The 17,137-nt window shown below is 42.0% G+C and overlaps 1 protein-coding gene across 2 annotated transcripts in view; it reads right to left on the bottom strand.

Annotated features, from left to right (window-relative positions):
• Cirh1a (cirrhosis, autosomal recessive 1A (cirhin)) overlaps nucleotides 1–17,137 on the bottom strand; it is a 36,913-nt gene that overhangs the window by 14,087 nt on the left and 5,689 nt on the right. For both annotated transcript variants that reach the window (XM_013013012.1, XM_013013013.1), the window contains exons 4-11: nucleotides 16,451–16,535; nucleotides 13,865–13,954; nucleotides 9,982–10,193; nucleotides 8,011–8,182; nucleotides 7,813–7,904; nucleotides 5,694–5,790; nucleotides 3,610–3,674; nucleotides 769–891 (exon numbers count right to left, since the gene is read on the bottom strand). In XM_013013012.1, the coding sequence (XP_012868466.1) occupies nucleotides 769–891; nucleotides 3,610–3,674; nucleotides 5,694–5,790; nucleotides 7,813–7,904; nucleotides 8,011–8,182; nucleotides 9,982–10,193; nucleotides 13,865–13,954; nucleotides 16,451–16,535 (936 nt within the window). The remainder of the gene's footprint in view (nucleotides 1–768; nucleotides 892–3,609; nucleotides 3,675–5,693; nucleotides 5,791–7,812; nucleotides 7,905–8,010; nucleotides 8,183–9,981; nucleotides 10,194–13,864; nucleotides 13,955–16,450; nucleotides 16,536–17,137) is intronic.

The following is a 17,137-nucleotide window of genomic DNA, read 5'->3' as shown; positions in this document are numbered from 1 at the left end:
CTCAGCACCACATAAGCAAAAAGAAAAAAGCCAGAAGTGGCGCTGTGGCTCAAGTGGTAGAACGCTCGCCTTGAGCTGAAGAGCTGAGGGACAGCACCCAGGCCCACAATTCAGGCCCACGACCAGACCCAAAATCAAACAAACAAACAAAAAAACAAAAACAGAGTTAAATTACATTAACATGAAGCCAGCAAACTGACTAAATGACATGCCTCCTGTTACCTACATGCCTTGACAATCCAACTTCAATTCCCTACTATGGAATTAACTAAATTACACATGAAACATTTTGGCAGAAAAGCGTAAGCTTTACTGCTACTTCTGGCATTTCTCTATCCCTCCCAAAGCAATCAATAGAAAATTAAGAAATAAAATAAAATTTAGCTGTGATGCTAGGAATTATCTCCTCCCTTTTTAAATGTGCTAGAGACTGAATTCAGATTCTTACATAAGAAACTGTCTCCAAAGCTGGGCGCTGGTGGCTTACACCTATAGTCCTAGCTACTCAGGAGGCTGAGATCTGAGGATCGTGGTTTCAAAGCCAGCCTGGGCAGGAAAGTCCGTGAGACTCTTATCTCCAATTAACCACCAGAAAACTGGAAGTGGTGCTGTGGCTCAAGGTAGAGTGCTTGCCTTGAGCTGAAGAGCGCATGGTCTCACAGAGACCAAGCCCAGAGTTCAAGTACCACGACCGACCAAAAAAAAGGGATTCTCATCCAACAAAAATGTACGATTCTTCTTGTACAACCACATGAGGCTCTTACTCACCCTTTGGAGACTTATGTTGTCATGTTCATATTTCAACCGATAGAGGAAAAAACGAGATACCGTTGAATAGGCTATCCAACCTCCACACGGGGAGATGCAACTGCAAATAATGTTCTCAGGGCCCTGACAATCAGAGGAAGCAAAATAAATGTTAGTGGAAAATCTCTTATGACCATATTCACCATGACATGAATCTCCATATTCTTACTGCTCTGAATATTTCCACAAATACCTAGGCTATGTCCTATGATTATGAGAAGCAGAGCAATTCAGTGATGATATTTTGATTTCCAAATACAAAAGTCTAAAGATACTGTGTTCTTTACCTTTCAGGTGATTCTGATAGCTTCATATTAAATCCCAACTTGGGAAAACTGAGCAGGTAGGCACTAAGTTCACAAAGCTCAGGAGGGCTGGTAATTCAAAGTGTTTATTTTGTTTTGCCTGTGATAACATACTTCAATAACCTCTAATAGATAAGTAAAAATACTTGGGAGGAGAAAAAAAAGAATGTAACATTTATATAATATAAAAAATCAGGGCTGGGAAGGTGGCTCAGTGGTAGAGCGCTTGCCTTGCATGCCTGAGGCACTAGGTTTGATTCCTCAGCACCACATAAGCAAAATAGAAAAAACCCGGAAATGGCGCTGTGATTCAAGTGGTAGAGCGCTAGCCTTGAGCTGAAGAGCTGAGGGACAGCGCCCAGGCCCAGAGTTCAGGCCCCACAACCGGACCCAAAAAAAAAAAATCAAGTTGTGCATGCTGATGATTATACCTCTAATTAGAGCACTTGGGAGGTAGAAGATGGAGGACTGCAAGTTAGAAGCCAATCTGGGCCACATAGCAAGTTCTTGTCTCAAATAAGCAGATCTGTCTCTCTAAAATATAATTGTGCTTATTTTCCTGCCTAGTTCTAATAAAAACAAAACAAAAAAAAAACAACTACAGGACTGAAATTAAAAAACAAAAAAACCCCAACCCATAGCCAGGTGCCAGTGGCTCATGCCTGTAATCCTAGCTACTCAGGAGGCTGAGATCTGAGTATTCCGGTTCAAAGCCAGCCTGGGCAGGAGAGACCGTGAGACTCCTATCTCCAATAAACCACCAGAAAACCGGAAGTGGCGCTGTAGCTCAAGTGGTAGAGCGCTCGCCTTGAGCTGAAGAGTGCAGGGACAGTGCCCAAGCGCCATGACTGACCAAAAAAAAAAAAAAGGAACAGCACAAAAATCAGCAGGAAGTTATAAAAATTCTAGCTTTCTCAAGAATAATTTTGTTAAGTTATTATTATTACTTTTTTTTTTGCCAGTCCTGGGGTTTGCACTCAGGGCCTGGGCACTGTCCCTAAGCTTCTTTTGCTCAAGGCTAGTACTCTACCATTTGAGCCACAGTGCCACTTCCAGCCTTTTCTGTTTATGTGGTAAAGGAATCAAACCCAGGGCTTCATCATGCATGCGAGGAGAGCACTCTACCACTGAGCCACATTCCTAGCCCTGTTAAATTATTTAAAGAAGCCAAAAATTCATTTAGCTGGGAGTGAGGTCTCCAGGAAGGCTTTCCAGCATAAGGGAGAGGACCAGGAGGAAATGTTACTATTTGAAAAGCAAAGGAAACACATGACATTAAAGTTCAGGCAAGAACTTTTACTTTTGAAAATATATAGTCAACTGGCACCTGTACAGTGAGTGGGATTATGGGGAAGCTCCAGAGAAACGACTGGTGGAAAATCGAAGTAAATTTTTGCATTAAAATAAGACAAGTGCTGAATATAGTTAACTATAATAGTCTACTATGGATTATTAGAAGGCTCATAAATAGCAATGATTCTAAAAGAAAACAAAAACATGACCCATTGTAACAATGAGATGGACAAAGACACTATGTTGAAAATGAACTTCCAACTTGTTGGGGGGAGGGAAGGAGGAGTTGGAGAGGTGGGGAAGGAAGGGATGACAGGGGAAAAACACAAAGGAGGAGGTAACAATGCTCCATAGGAAATGTACACATTACCTTGCTCATGTAACTGTAACCCCTCTGTACACTATTTTTACTATAAAAAACATTAAACTCAAGGCCTGGGTGCTGTCCTTGAGCCTCGTTGTGCTCAAGGATAGCACTCCACCACTTGAGCTACATAGTGGCACTTCCTGTTTTTGAGTAGTTTATTGGAGATAAAGAGAGTCTCATGGAGACTTTTCTTTTTTTTTTTTGGGTCCAGTCATGGGGCCTGAACTCTGGGCCTGGGCACTGTCCCTCAGCGATTCAGCTCAAGGTTAGCGTTCTACCACTTGAACCACAGAGTGCTTGCCTTACATGCATGAAGCCCTGGGTTCAATTCCTCAGCACCACATAAACAGAAAAGGCCAGAAGTGGTGCCTCAAGTGGTTGAACGCTAGCCTTCAGGCCCAGAGTTCAGGTCCCACAACCAAAAAAAAAAAAAAAAAAAGATGTCACTTTGGGGCTGGGAAAGTGGCTTAGTGGTAGAGTACATGGCTACTATGCATGAAGTCCAGGTTTGATTACTCAGTATCATATAAACAGAAAAGGCTGAAAACTGGCACTGTGGCTCAAGAGGTACAGTGCTAGCCTTGGGTAAAAGTTGTTCAGAGACAGTGCTCAGACCCTGAATTCAAGCTCCAGGACTGGTAAAAAGAGAAAAAAAGAAAAAAAGAGGTCACTTTTGTTTTCAACACATATAACTTCATCAAAATCTCAAATAAAAAGGTGGCCAGTCCTTCAGTGAAATAGTTTAGGATATAGTTTTACCTTGTGAAATAAATCACTAAATTCATAATGGGAGAAACATTCTGGATCTCAGACCTCAATGCATAGTGAGCCTCTTACCTTTGTCTTCAGGTGCAATAAATGATCTGCATTTTTAGAAAGTGGAAGGGTATCTCCATTCTTGCCTGAAAAAAGAAACTTCTCTGAGTTTTTGTCCCACCCCCAAAACAGAAGATGATACATTTTTTCTTCTAAAAGTTACCTATCAATATGACTGAATCACTATCACTGAAAAAAATAAAAAAAAATGTCTTGACTTAGTGGACATAACATTTCTGTGGGGTAGTATATTATATGAATAAGGAAGTGAGTAGTTCTAAGACACCATCAGTTGTTTGAAGCTACAACCCCAGAAAGGCATGCAAAATGGAGTTTCTATGGTCTTAATTTCAATCCATTCTAAAAGAGAAGACTCAAACACTTATCTAACATGTCAGCCCACACAAGACTGCTAGGTTGTTACTGTAGAAACCCATGTGACACTTTGTTTTTCTGTAGGACATCACTATTCATCATCTTACCATTTTCAACAGTCTTCTTACATTTCACATAACTAGGACAAACTGATTTTCATGACGTTTCCTTCAACTACATCCTATAGTATACCTTATAGAAGCTTACTATAAAATATACCTACTTTTTAAACTTACTTTTAAAAACATGATCCCTTTAACCTACTTTTTTTTTTTTTGGTGGGGCTTGAACTCTGGGCCTGGGAACTGTCTCTGAGCCCTTCAGCTCAAGGTGTGCACTCTACCACTTGAGCCACAGTGCCACTTCCCATTTTCTGGTGTTTTATTGGAGATAAGAGTCTCAGGGCCTTTCCTGCCTGGACTGGCTTTAAACTGCAATCCACAGAACTCAGTCTCCAGAGTAGTTAGGATTACAGGTGTGAGCCACCAGGTCCTGGCGCTCAGCAAGATTTTAATACTCAGTTACTTGTTTGCTTTTTTTAAAATTGGTCCTGGGCACTATTCCTAAGCTTCTTTTGCTCAAAGCTAGTATTTTACAATTTGAGTACAGCTCTACTTCTGGCTTTTTTTTTGCCAGTCCTGGGCTTGAACTCTGGGCCTGGGAACTGTCTCTGAGCCCTTCAGCTCAAGGTGTGCACTCTACCACTTGAGCCACAGTGCCACTTCCCATTTTCTGGTGTTTTATTGGAGATAAGAGTCTCAGGGCCTTTCCTGCCTGGACTGGCTTTAAACTGCAATCCCAGAACTCAGTCTCCAGAGTAGTTAGGATTACAGGTGTGAGCCACCAGGTCCTGGCGCTCAGCAAGATTTTAATACTCAGTTACTTGTTTGCTTTTTTTAAAATTGGTCCTGGGCACTATTCCTAAGCGGCTTTTGCTCTACCACTTGAGCAACAGTGCCACTTCTTGACTTTTCTGTTTATGTGGTACTGAGGAATCAAACCTAGGGCGCTTCAAACATGCTAGGCAAGCACTTTACCACTAAGCTGCATTCCAAGCACTACTTCTGTTTTTTTTTTGTACTTAACTGGATATAAGACTTTCCTGCCCAGCTGACTTTGAACCATGACCCTCAGATCTCAGGTTTCTGAGAGCTAGGATTACAGGCATGAGCCATTAGCACCCGGCTTTGTTTGCTTTCTCTTTTTTTTATGAATGGGAAAACCTTAAGTAAAGAAAAATGTATTTTTTTCTCTAAGTAGAAATTCAACTGAAATACTAAATTGTGGCATCCTTTCTCCAACTTTCTTTTTCGTATGTATGAATGTAAGTGTATGTTATTTTTTATTTATTTTGTTGGTTGTAGGGCTTGAACTCTGGGCCTGTGCACTGTCCCTCAGTTCTTCAGCTCAATGTGAGCATTCTACTTGAGCCACAATGCCACTTCTGATTTTCTGGTGGTTTATTGAAGATTATAGAATCTCATGGATGTTCCTGCCTGGGTTGGCTTTGAACCTCGAACCTCAGATCTCAGCCTCCTGAGTAGTTAGGATTACATGCACGAGCCACTGGTGTCCAGCAAGTTTATGTTATTTTTACTCATTTTTTTTCTTCCAGTACCACGTGGATCCAAACCTGGGCACTGGTGCATGGTAAACAGACGCTCTATTTTTAAGCTTGTATCCACAGACCTTTCCCATTTTCTAATTGAGAAATCTTTCTTCAGTTTTACCTGTTGCAACAGTAGATCCTAGTCGCCAAAGTTCCAAATGATGAGCAAACTGGAAGAGGAGAAGCTGTCTCTTTTTAGAACAGGAAATGAGACGTCGCTGTATCCAAGAATTGAAAAGTTATAGACAGCCTCAGTATTAGGTTACAGCAGCAATAACTTAGTATACTTTCTTTCTTTTTTTTGGTCCTGCCGTGGGGCCTGAACTCTGGGCCTGGGCGTTGTCCCTCAGCTCTTCAGCTCAAGGCTAGTGCTCTACCACTTGAGCCACAGTGCCACTTCCGGCTTTTTTCTTTTTGCTTATGTGGTGCTGAGAAATCGAACCCAGGGCCTCAGGCATTCAAGGCAAGCGCTCTACCACTGAGCCACCTTCCTAGCCCCCTTAGTATACTTTCTATTGTTGAACTAATTCATTTGACAAATATATCCTAAGAACTACCATAGGGGCTGGGTGCTGGTGACTCATGCTTATAATCCTAGCTCCTCAGGAGGCTGAAAACTGAGGATCATGGTTTAAATCCAGCTTGGGCAGAGAAGCCTGAGAGACTTATCTCCAATTAACCATCAGAAAACTGGAAGTTGCACTGTGGCTCAAAGTGGTAGAAAGCTAGCCTTGAGCAAAAGGAGCTCAGGGACAGTACTCAGGCCCTGAATTCAAACCTCATGACAAAAAAAAAAAAAAGGAAGGCAATGGTATCTAAAAACAACTCAAAAGTAAAATAACATCATGACTTACAGAATGGTGAGACTGGCATCCCTGCCAGTAGGGGAGGACGAGTGTGAAATAGAGAGTAAAAGAAAAGCTGAAGGACGTCTATAATTAAGATAAGTTTCCTATACCATGCTAAGGAATTATGTCTCTAAGCTGCCAGCAACAGGGACAAGCAAGGGCTTTTAAACAGGGAGCAATAAAAAGCTGTTTAGTTAAACAGATGAGAACACAAATGAAAACAAAAGGAGATCATCATGGAAGTTACTGTAGAGAAATTTAGATGAGGAAACTGTGATCCAAACCAGGTGAATGGCCACACCAATGACTCAGTTTTGGTAAGCCTAGCAAGCCCAAGATCCTGAGTTTAATACCCATTACTCCACACTCCAAAGGAAAAAGGAAAAAAGAGAGCTCAGAAAGAGCTAATGAAGACTGCCTATACATATGGGTGGTTTCTGTGTATCAAACATACCTCAATAAACGTGCACACATGTGCACGCGCACACACACACTCACATATAAAATATATACCGATCTATATAAAATACTTATTAGGATGAAGTAGACTTGGTAAAGTTACCAGCAAATGGAATCTGGAAGCCAGTTTGGAAGGGAAGGGGCCACTCCCTTGTAGAGATGGCACCATCTATCTAGAAAGGAACACTGGAAGCCTGGATTTTTCTACTTCTAACCTGAATATAAAGTCAATCCTTAAACAAACAGACAGGCGCTAGTGGCTTACAATTATTCTAGCTACTTAGGAAGGTAAGGTCTGAGGATCCTGGTTCAAAGGCAACCCAGGCAAGAAAGGCCATCAGATTCTATCTCCAATTAAAACACGCACTTACACACACAGCAAATGGAGTGGTACAGTGCTAGCCCTGAGCCTTAAAAAAGCTCAGGGAAGCTGGGCACTGGTGGGCTCACATCTGTAACCTAGCCCAGGAGACTGAGATCATGCTTCAAAGCCAGGCCTGGTAGGAAAATTTGGGAGACTCTTATCTCCATTAACAACCAGAAAACCGGAAGTGATGCTGTGGCTCAAAGTGCTAGAGTGCTAGCCTTGAGCTACAGAGTTTAGGGACAGCACCCCGGCCCTGAGTTTAAGCCCCAGGATCAACACACACAGCAAAGCAAAACACAACAAAAAAACTAAGAAAATTACCACAAATCACTATTATTTGAAAAAGAAAATGATTTCTCCAGAAAGTAAATTGCTATGATGTTACAAATATATCATATTTTGTTCCCCCGAAATGCCTTTGTAAGAGGCCTACCTCACAAACAGAATGAAGATAACTCAGAAACCCCCTTGGATTTGCCCAGGAAGTATAAGCTATGTTTGGAATCAATCTTATGGGACAGGGAGATAGGGAGATGAAGGAGATGAAGAAAAGGGGTGATACTTACATGGGGAAAGGTGATTTTTCGGAGAGCAGCATCATAATTCTTAACTTCTACCTTCTCCATGAGAGGACGAATTACCAAGTGTGTGTCAGTGCCTGGATATGGGAGAAAAGAGGTGATCAGAATGAGAAATCCTGTGTGAAAAGAAAATAACCAGAGCTGGGTAGACTAACCAACAGCCTGGCAAGAAGCAAGAACTACCTCCAGATATCAGGGCCGTTGGGCTGTGGGCCACGGTGCGTACGTCGTGAGTGTGGTGCTGGAATGGTTTGGTTCGCACCCATTGCTTCTCACTGCTGTTGGAAGTCACAGAGACCAGTTGAAAATGGAATATTGTGCCCTCGGCTGTGCCCACCACGAAACTGTCTTCTTGCTGAGAAATTAAATGAGGGAAATACATATGAACAAATTAAGGTCTAGACCAAAATATTCCCTAAAGTTTTCTGTCTAGGCAGTTCAGGGGGAAACTTACACCTAGAATTAGAAAGTAAATTCCCAGGGCATCTTCCTTTAGGTATCTACCAAATTCAATCAGGAGACAAGCTAATACTTAGATAGCAATGCGCCCTCTGCTGACAAAATTAACAACTGGTATCTCCTCGCTAGGTTTACATGGTACATGTTTTAGTCGCTGACAGGCCAAATACAGGACAACAGTTCCAAAAGATTATACTGAAGCTGAAAAAATTCCTATTGCTGGGGCTGGGAAGGTGGCTCAGTGGTAGAGCGCTTGCCTTGCATGTATGAGGCCCTGGGTTCGATTCCTCAGCACCACATAAACAGAAAAAAAAAGCCGGAAGTGGTGCTATGGCTCAAATGGTAGCGCACTAGCCTTGAGCTGAAGAGCTGAGGGACAGCGCCCAGGCCCAGAGTTCAGGCCCCACAACCGGACCCAAAAAAAAATAAATAAATAAAATAAAAATTCCTATTGCATAGTAATGTCAAAATGTTGTAGAATACAAAATAAGCATCACTCAGTTTCTGGTGTTGCTGATATAATGAATCCAACATTGTTAGTTCTTTTTTTTTTTTTTTGCTCAGCTTTTTTCTTCTCATACCTGGTGACCTATATTTGAGCCATGCCTCCATTTCTGGCTTTTTACTGGTTAACTGGACATAACAGCTTTTAGGATTTGTATGCTTTGGCTTACTCCAAACTGTCTCATCCTCCTGAGTGGCTAGCTTTTAGCATTATAAGGCAAAAGTTTCCAGCACTAGCCGGGCGCTGGTGGCTCACGCCTGTAATCCTAGCTACTCAGGAGGCTGAGATCTGAGGATCGCAGTTCAAAGCCAGCCCAGGCAGGAAAGACCGACTCCTATCTCCAATAAACCACCAGAAAACCGGAAGTGGCGCTGTAGCTCAAGTGGTAGAGCGCTCGCCTTGAGCTGGAGAGCTGAGGGACAGCGCCCAGGCCCAGAGTTCAAGCCCCACGACCGACAAAAAAAAAAAAGTTTCCAGCACTAGCTCCATACATTTTTCTTTTTTTTTTTGGTTGTCATAGGGCTTGAACTCAGGGCCTAGGCACTGTCCCTGTACTGATTTTTGCTCAAGGCTAGCATTCTACCACTCTGAGCTACAGTTCCACTTCTGATTTTCTGGTGGTTAACTGGAGATAAGAGTCTTACAGACTTTCCTGTCCAACCTGGCTTTGAACTATGATCCTGAGATCTCAGCCTCTTGAGCAGCTATGATTACAGGTGTGAGCAACAGGTACCTGACTAAAATAGTCAGTTTATGAAAATTTTATTTTGGGCTGGGAATGTGGCTTAGTGGTAGAACGCTTGCCTAGCATGCATGAAAAGCCCTGCTTTGATTGCTTAGTACCACATAAACAGAAAAAGCTACAAGTGGCTCTGTGGCTCAAGTGGTAGAATGCTGGCTTTGAGCATAAAGAGGCTCAGTGACAGAGTCTAGGCCCTGAGTTCAAGCCCCACAACTGGCAAAAACAAACAAATATTTATTTTTTGGTGCTATTGGAATTTGAACTCCAGTCTCACATGTTCTAGGCTGGTGCTCCAATACTGGGCCATGCCTCCAGCTCCAAACTTCAAATTTTAAAATGTTACAATTTGGCTTTTTCTTTCCCATGATGACAAAATAATGGCTGACTTACAATCAATGGCATGTCCCTAAGTTACTCCATAACTGCCCAAAGTTAGGGCCATACTCACTTCAGCAACAGCAATGGACTGCACATCAGCATTCGCAATGAGGTGACTCTTGACAAGGGTCCCAGTAGCAGAGTCCCATAACTGTACTTTCCCAACTGAATCCACACTTATGACAGTGCCATCAGACAAGAAGGCCACGCCCCACACAATACACTTCGGCTTAGTCACACCCAGGTGTTGCCTATCTACAATCATCTTCCGAACAATGCTCCCTGAAAAACAAAAACATGTACTTGGATAGACATTATTTCTTACTGAGTTTTCAAAAAACTGCCTGGACAGGGGCTGGGAAGGTGGCTCAGTGGTAGAGCGCTTGCCTTGCATGCCTGATGCCCTGGGTTCCATTCCTCAGCACCACATAAACAAAAACAAAAAAGCCGGAAGTGGCACTGTAGCTCAAGTGGTAGAAGGCTAGCCTTGAGCTGAAGAGCTGAGGGACAGCGCCCAGGCCCAGAGTTCAGGCCCCACAATCGGACCCCCCCCCCAAAAAAAACAAAAACAAAAAACAAAAAAAACTGCCTGGACAGACATAATGTGGTTAGGCTGGGCTAAACTCAGTCTCAAAATTCCAAAATGGTTTCCTAAAGAAGAGGAAGGGTGGATAAAGAAGGAGGAGGGTGAGAATAGGGAAATTTTGTTTGGGAACGTGAAATGGAAAGGACATGTGGGATACTCAAAGCTGGTCTACTGTACACAAACATTAAACTTAACTCTTTTCCAAGACTCCAGGAAAGGGAGAGAAGGCAATAGTGACAAAATTCAAGAAGTTTAGGAGAACCCTGAAACTTAAGACCTAAGTCAGAGGTAGAGAATGCCAAGAAACCTGATCTTTACTACCAAATTTCCACCAATTGGGAACCCCACATATTCTAGAAATGGAAGGAAAAAGGAGTCAGAGGAAGGCTCAGTTTAGTATAAATTTAAGAACCTGCTGTACCCCTAACATATTTGGGTAGGTAATGACTATGAAGCCAGGCAACTCAACAGGAAGAAAAAAGACAAACTATTTTTCTTTTAATTACTTTATTGTTGTTTTAGAGGTGATACACAGCGGAGTTATCTTTATGTATGTCCAGTAATAAGCATATTTTCTTCCTTTTGCATAGTATCATCTGTTCCCTCATTCTCTCCCATTCCCTCCTTCCCATCTCAGCCCACAAGTTGCATGGCTCACTTTCATCAATGTCCAGTACAGCCAGTGGGCTTCACTGCTGCACTTTTTCATCCATTTTCCATAGACTCTGTACCCTCTCCCACCTTTCCTCAGATAGGGCAAATACATACGTACATGTGTATATGTGTGTGTGTGTGTGTGTGTGTGTGTATCTTGGAACTATGATCAAACAAGAGAAAAGAGTTAAAAGAACCCTACTTCAGATAATCCAAACAATCTCCCCAAACAATCCAGAAAGATCATTCTTTAGTGAAGCTTGAGACCAATAGGCCTCTAATATGAAAAGGCAGAGACCAAGAGAAAAATAGACTAAGAAAAACAACAAATAAATGAACGAGGAGAAAACAGGTAGAGTAAATACACTTGCAAATATCATTACCACTGACAAGGGGCTGGGAATATAGGTCAGTGATAGAAATAGAGTGCATGTTTAACATATTAAGACCCTGGATTCAAATGCCAGCACCTCATAAATAAGTAGATAAGTAAATGGAAGACCCTAAAAACTTTCAGAAAACAAGTCAATAAACAAAAACACATCCTTGGGTCTTTGTATGAGTCAAAGATCAGTTCTCAGATCTGTCTTCCTAGCATGGAAGCAGGGAATCCAGCTCTACGAAAGGAAAAAGACATCCCTAGAATTACAGTGTAGATAGATAGACAGATAGATGGACAGGCAGACAGACAGAGAAAAGAGCTAAAAAGCCAGATCTTACACAGTTGTTTGTTAGGACCAGATTAAGCTAGATGAGATCTACTCAAGAATGTAAAAGTGACAAGGAGAAAAAAATATGTTTGCTAAATTATACAGCTGAAAAATTGAGGATAAAGGCTGGTAAGGTAGCTCAGTGGTAGTGCTTGCCTTGCATGTATGAGGCCTTGGGTTCCATTCCTTAGCACCATATAAGCAGAAAAAGCTGGAAGTGGTGCTGTGGCTCAAGTGGTAGAGCATTAGCCCAGAGTTCAGGCCCCACAACCAACAACAACAACAAAAAATGACTGGTAAGGATATAGAGGAAGAAAGAATATCAATATCAAAACAAAAAGGATAGCTGGGTGTTGCTGCCTCAGGCCTGTAATCCTATCTACTCAGGAAGCTGAGATCTGAGGATTCTAATTTAAAGCCAGCCAGGCAGGAAAGTCCATGAGACTCTCTTTCTCTCTTTTTTTTTTGCTGGTCCTTGGGCTTTAACTCTGGGCCTAAGCACTGTCCCTGAGCTTCTTTTGCTCAAGATGACTGCTCTACCACTGAGCCACAGTGTCACTTCCAGCTTTTTTGAGTAGTTTATTGGAGCTAAAAGTCTCATGAACTTTCCTGCCTGGGCTGGCTTCGAACTATGACCCTCAGATCTCAGACTCCTGAGTAGCTAAGATTTATAGGGGTCAGGCCTTGTGAAACTCTTTTCTCCAATTAACCACCAGAAAACTGGAAGGGGGGCTGTGGCTCAGTGATAGAGTGCTAGGATTGAGCAAAAGAGCTTGAGGACAGTGCCCAGGCCCTGAGTTCAAGCCCAATATCAACCAAAAACAAAAGATACAAAGAAGAAAAGCAGTTTGCTATTTATTATTAACTTGTATGACTCAAGCAATCATAAAATTATGGACCATTAATCTGAGCAAAGTTACAAGCACATGGGATGATCAGGGGAAAGTAAAGATACCTATGGCAAGAGTGTGGAGACTTCAATTGTAAAAGTCAGTAAATAGTGGTGTAAAACTGAAAAATCAAAATGTAGTTACAAGCATGTTGCGTATAGCAAACAGATAAATACCAAAGCAACATCTGAGAGTTGTAGTGATTACCTGTGAGGAAGAAGGGAATCTAAGGGTACTCCTGCTTTTTTTGTAACAAATTTCAAGGAATCCTTAGACTGTATGTAGTATAAATGATAGAAAAACAAAACAAGGGAAAGATGTATCTGACCTGATTTGCTTCCATATCATAGGTACAGACATGTCTAATAACTTGAAGTCAACTACACCACCACAGAATGCAACTTTCCAGGCCAAAAATAGTATGGTCGGTTCTCTGCCTTTTGGACTTCATGTTTCATCAGTTATGCTACCAAGGTCATATGCTCCATTTTTCCCAAGAATTGAGATATATATAAAGACATTCTACTAATCACTTATATAAAATGTGGTATGAGTTGAAGATTTTTTTTTTGTCGGTCCAGGGGCTTGAACTCTGGGCCTGGGCGCTGTCCCTGTGCTCTTCAGCTTAAGGCGCTCTTCAGCTTAAGGCGCTCTTCAGCTTAAGGCGCTCTTCAGCTTAAGGCGCTCTTCAGCTCAAGGCCAGCGCTCTACCTCTACCGCTTGAGCCACAGTGCCACTTCTGGTTTTCTAGTGGTTTACTGGAGATAAGAGTCTCACGGACTTTCCTGCCCTGCCCAAGCTGGCTTTGAACCACAATCCTCAGATCTCAGCCTCCTAAGTAGCTAGGATTACAGGCATGAGCCACTGGCGCCCGGCTGAAGAGGAGGTTTATCGTGAATTCTAGTATTACAATAAAATACTACATTCAACTGAAGTTTTAATAATAGTAACCCAACCACGAAATTAGAATTCCTGATGAACATCTTAAAATATTAGTGACAGGATAGCTCTCAGGACTTTGAAAGTAGGACAGAGTTAAGCTTTTAGAAACCCAGAAATGTGAATCTAACAAACAAAACTCTTCCCAAATAAACTGGAAAAAAAAATAGTCACCTGATTTGAAATCAAACACACTGATGTAGTCTATGGAGCCAGCTGCAACATGGGTACCAGCAGGATGCCAACTGAGACACAGGATGCGACCTTGGATTTGTACAACAAAAAAAGAAAGTGATTGGGAAGGGGAAACAAAGAGAAGGCAACAATGCTTGGTAAGAAATGTACTCGTTATCTTGCCCATGTAATTTTAACTCCTCTGTACGGTATTCTCACAATAAAAAAAAAAAAGAAAGTGACATTCAATAAATATGTATCAAGAGTAACAGCCCTTCTCCACAAGTACCTACAGAGCTCTCTCAAGTACCTCTTGGCTCTTTCTCATATACCACCGTCCTGTGAGGTACTGTTTTATTACATATGGGAAACTGCATTGGACCTACAGCAAAGTACTATAAATGACTGATAGAAATGTGTAAACATAACCATATGAGTGATACAGTAGTAACCTAATAAAACTTCACTGTGCATATTTGAGGAGCCTACAACTCATACTGTAAATTAATCAAAGACATTTGTATGCATGATCTAAATATGTATAGACACGTTCCACAAGATATTTTGATCAATAATGGTCCGCATATGGGGGGGGGGTCCCATAAAACTGCACTGCCTAATAGTGTTATAACCATCTTAGTTTGTATAAGCACACTCTGCATTGTTCACACAACAAAATTACATAACCACACATTTCTTTTGTACATATCCCCATTGTTATGCAACATATGACTAATTTTCCTTTCTGGAAGTGCACAGAATCAAACTCAGCTCTTGCAAATGCTTTTGCTGAGTTTGTTATAGTTGTCAATAGTAAAGTAATAATCATATCCATAAATAGGAGTTTAAATTATGAAACACTATAAAATGGAATGCCACACAGATACCACTAGCATCACTGATATAGAAACAGGGCAGCCATCTTATTCATTTATATATTATTTATGGCTGCTTTTATACTACATCCACAGTCAGCAGAGACCATATGGCCCGCACAGCCTAATATTTACTGCCTAGTTCTCTTTTTTTTTGGTCGGTTGTGGGGCTTGAACTCTGGGCCTGGGCGCTGTCCCTCAGTGCTTCAGCTCAAGGCTACCACTCTACCACTTGAGCCACAGTGCCACTTCTGACTTTTTCTATTTATACGGGCTGAGGAATAGAACCCAGGGCCTCATGTATGTCAGGCAAGCACTCTACTACTGAGCTACCTTCCCAGCCCCTACCTAGTTCTTTATACAAACTATGTACCAAACCTTGCTCTACAGGTCAGTGCCAAGTCAGTCCAGCAGAGTCCAAGCATGGACAACTGTTTGTAAAATGCCCCCATTCAATTAAGAACCACAGTTCAGGAAGTGGCACTGTGGCTCAAGTGGTAGAGCACTAGCCTTGAGCTGACGAGCTCTAGGACAGCGCATAGGCCCAGAGTTCAAGCCCATGACTGATCAAAAAAGAAAATAAGAAACACAGTTCAGGGGCTGGAAAGGTGGCTCAGTGGTAGAGCGCTTGCCTTGCATACATGAGGCCCTGGATTCGATTCCTCAGCACCACATAAGCAAAAAGAAAAAAGCCGGAAGTGGTGCTGTGGCTCAAGTGGTAGAGTGCTAGCCTTGAGCTGAAGAGCTGAGGGACAGTGCCCAGGCCCAGAGTTCAGGCCCCACGACCGGACTCCCCCCCACAAAAAAAAAAAGGAAACACAGTTCAGTTGGCACTGGTGACTCACAACTATAATTCTAGCTACTCAGGCTGTTGAGACTGAGGATACCTGTTGGAAGTCAGCTCTAGCAGGAAAGTCCATGAGATTCTAATTTCCAATTAACCACCAAGAAGTAGGAATAGAGCTGTAGCTCAAGTGGTAGAGCAGCCTTCAGAGAAAAGGCTAAAGGACAGCACCCAGGTTCTGAGTTCAAGCCCCAGTAATGGTATGCCAAAACAAACAAACAACAACAACAAAAAACATTTTCTACTTTGGATTTTTTCTTTTCTTTTTTTTTTTTTCATGGGTCTTTTAAACTCTGAGCCTCAGTGCTGTCCCTCAGCTCTTCAGATCAAGGCTAGCACTCTACCACTTGAGCTACAGCACCACTTCCGGTTTTCTGGTGGTTTATTGGAGATAAGAGTTTCAAGGACTTTCCTGCATGGGCTGGCTTTGAACTGTGATCCTCAGATCTCAGCCTCCTGAGTAGCTAGGATTATAGGCATGAGCCACCGGTGCCCCGCTGATTTTTGTTTTCAATACTATACTTAACTAGGTAGTCATACCACATTACACAATGGAATGGCTTCTAGTATATTCCCTATACTCAAAATCAGCACAAAGATAACACATTCCTAGTGACACAGAAACTTTTTTCAGTTCTGGGCCTTGAACTCAGGACCTGGGCTCTATCCCTGAGCCTCAATATGTTCAAGGTTAGAGCTTTACCACTTGAGACACCACGCTACTTCTGGCCTTTTTTGTTTATGTACTACTGAGGAATCAAGCCCAGGGCTTCATAAGGCAAGCACTCTACCACCAAGACACATTCCCAGCCCAAAACTTAACTTCTTGTTAAGGCTATTCATACCCCCACCAAAAACAACCCTTACTTTTCTGACGATCAAAATTTCTTTCAAATTGGATTTTGTCTGGTGTGATTTCAAATAGTTTCACAGATCCATCTTCACAGCCAACCTATTAGGAACAAAGAGATAATAACGAGAAGATAAACATTTTAAGTTTAAATATATAACCATACACACCCACATCTTGTTTAAAGCTATCACTTGCCCTAAAAGAAACACTAACAACAATAACAAAGTATTACTATTGAGAAACTTAAGTGTATTTCTGGCAGAATTCATATCCTGGCTAGAAAGCAGGCTGATATTAAGAGTTCTAATCAGTGACCCAATTCTAGCACATGACAGAACAGAGGTAGGACTTCAAGTATATTTCTGTTAGATACTCATGAGCTAATAAAAGACATACTAACATTAACAACCTAAATGGGAAACATTTTAAAGTAACACAGGAATTAGGACAAAAATCAAATACCTGAAAGTATTTCTGATAGCAATTACAGAGGAAAAAGTTTATGTATAAAAAAACTTTTATTGAGGGACTGGGAAGGTGGCTCAGTGGTAGAGCGCTTGCCTTGCATGCCTGAGGCTCTGGGTTCGATTCCTCAGCCCCACATAAACAAAAAGAAAAAAGCCAGAAGTGGCGCTGTGGCTCAAGTGGTAGAGTGCTAGCCTTGAGCTGAAGAGCTGAGGGACAGCGCCCAGGCCCAGAGT

This window comes from Dipodomys ordii, unplaced genomic scaffold, assembly GCF_000151885.1.
Source record: "Dipodomys ordii isolate 6190 unplaced genomic scaffold, Dord_2.0 Scaffold18, whole genome shotgun sequence".
In the NCBI taxonomy this organism is placed as follows: domain Eukaryota; kingdom Metazoa; phylum Chordata; class Mammalia; order Rodentia; family Heteromyidae; genus Dipodomys; species Dipodomys ordii.
The sequence above is the reverse complement of the archived record's forward strand: the minus strand, read 5'-3'. Positions and strand labels throughout refer to the sequence as shown.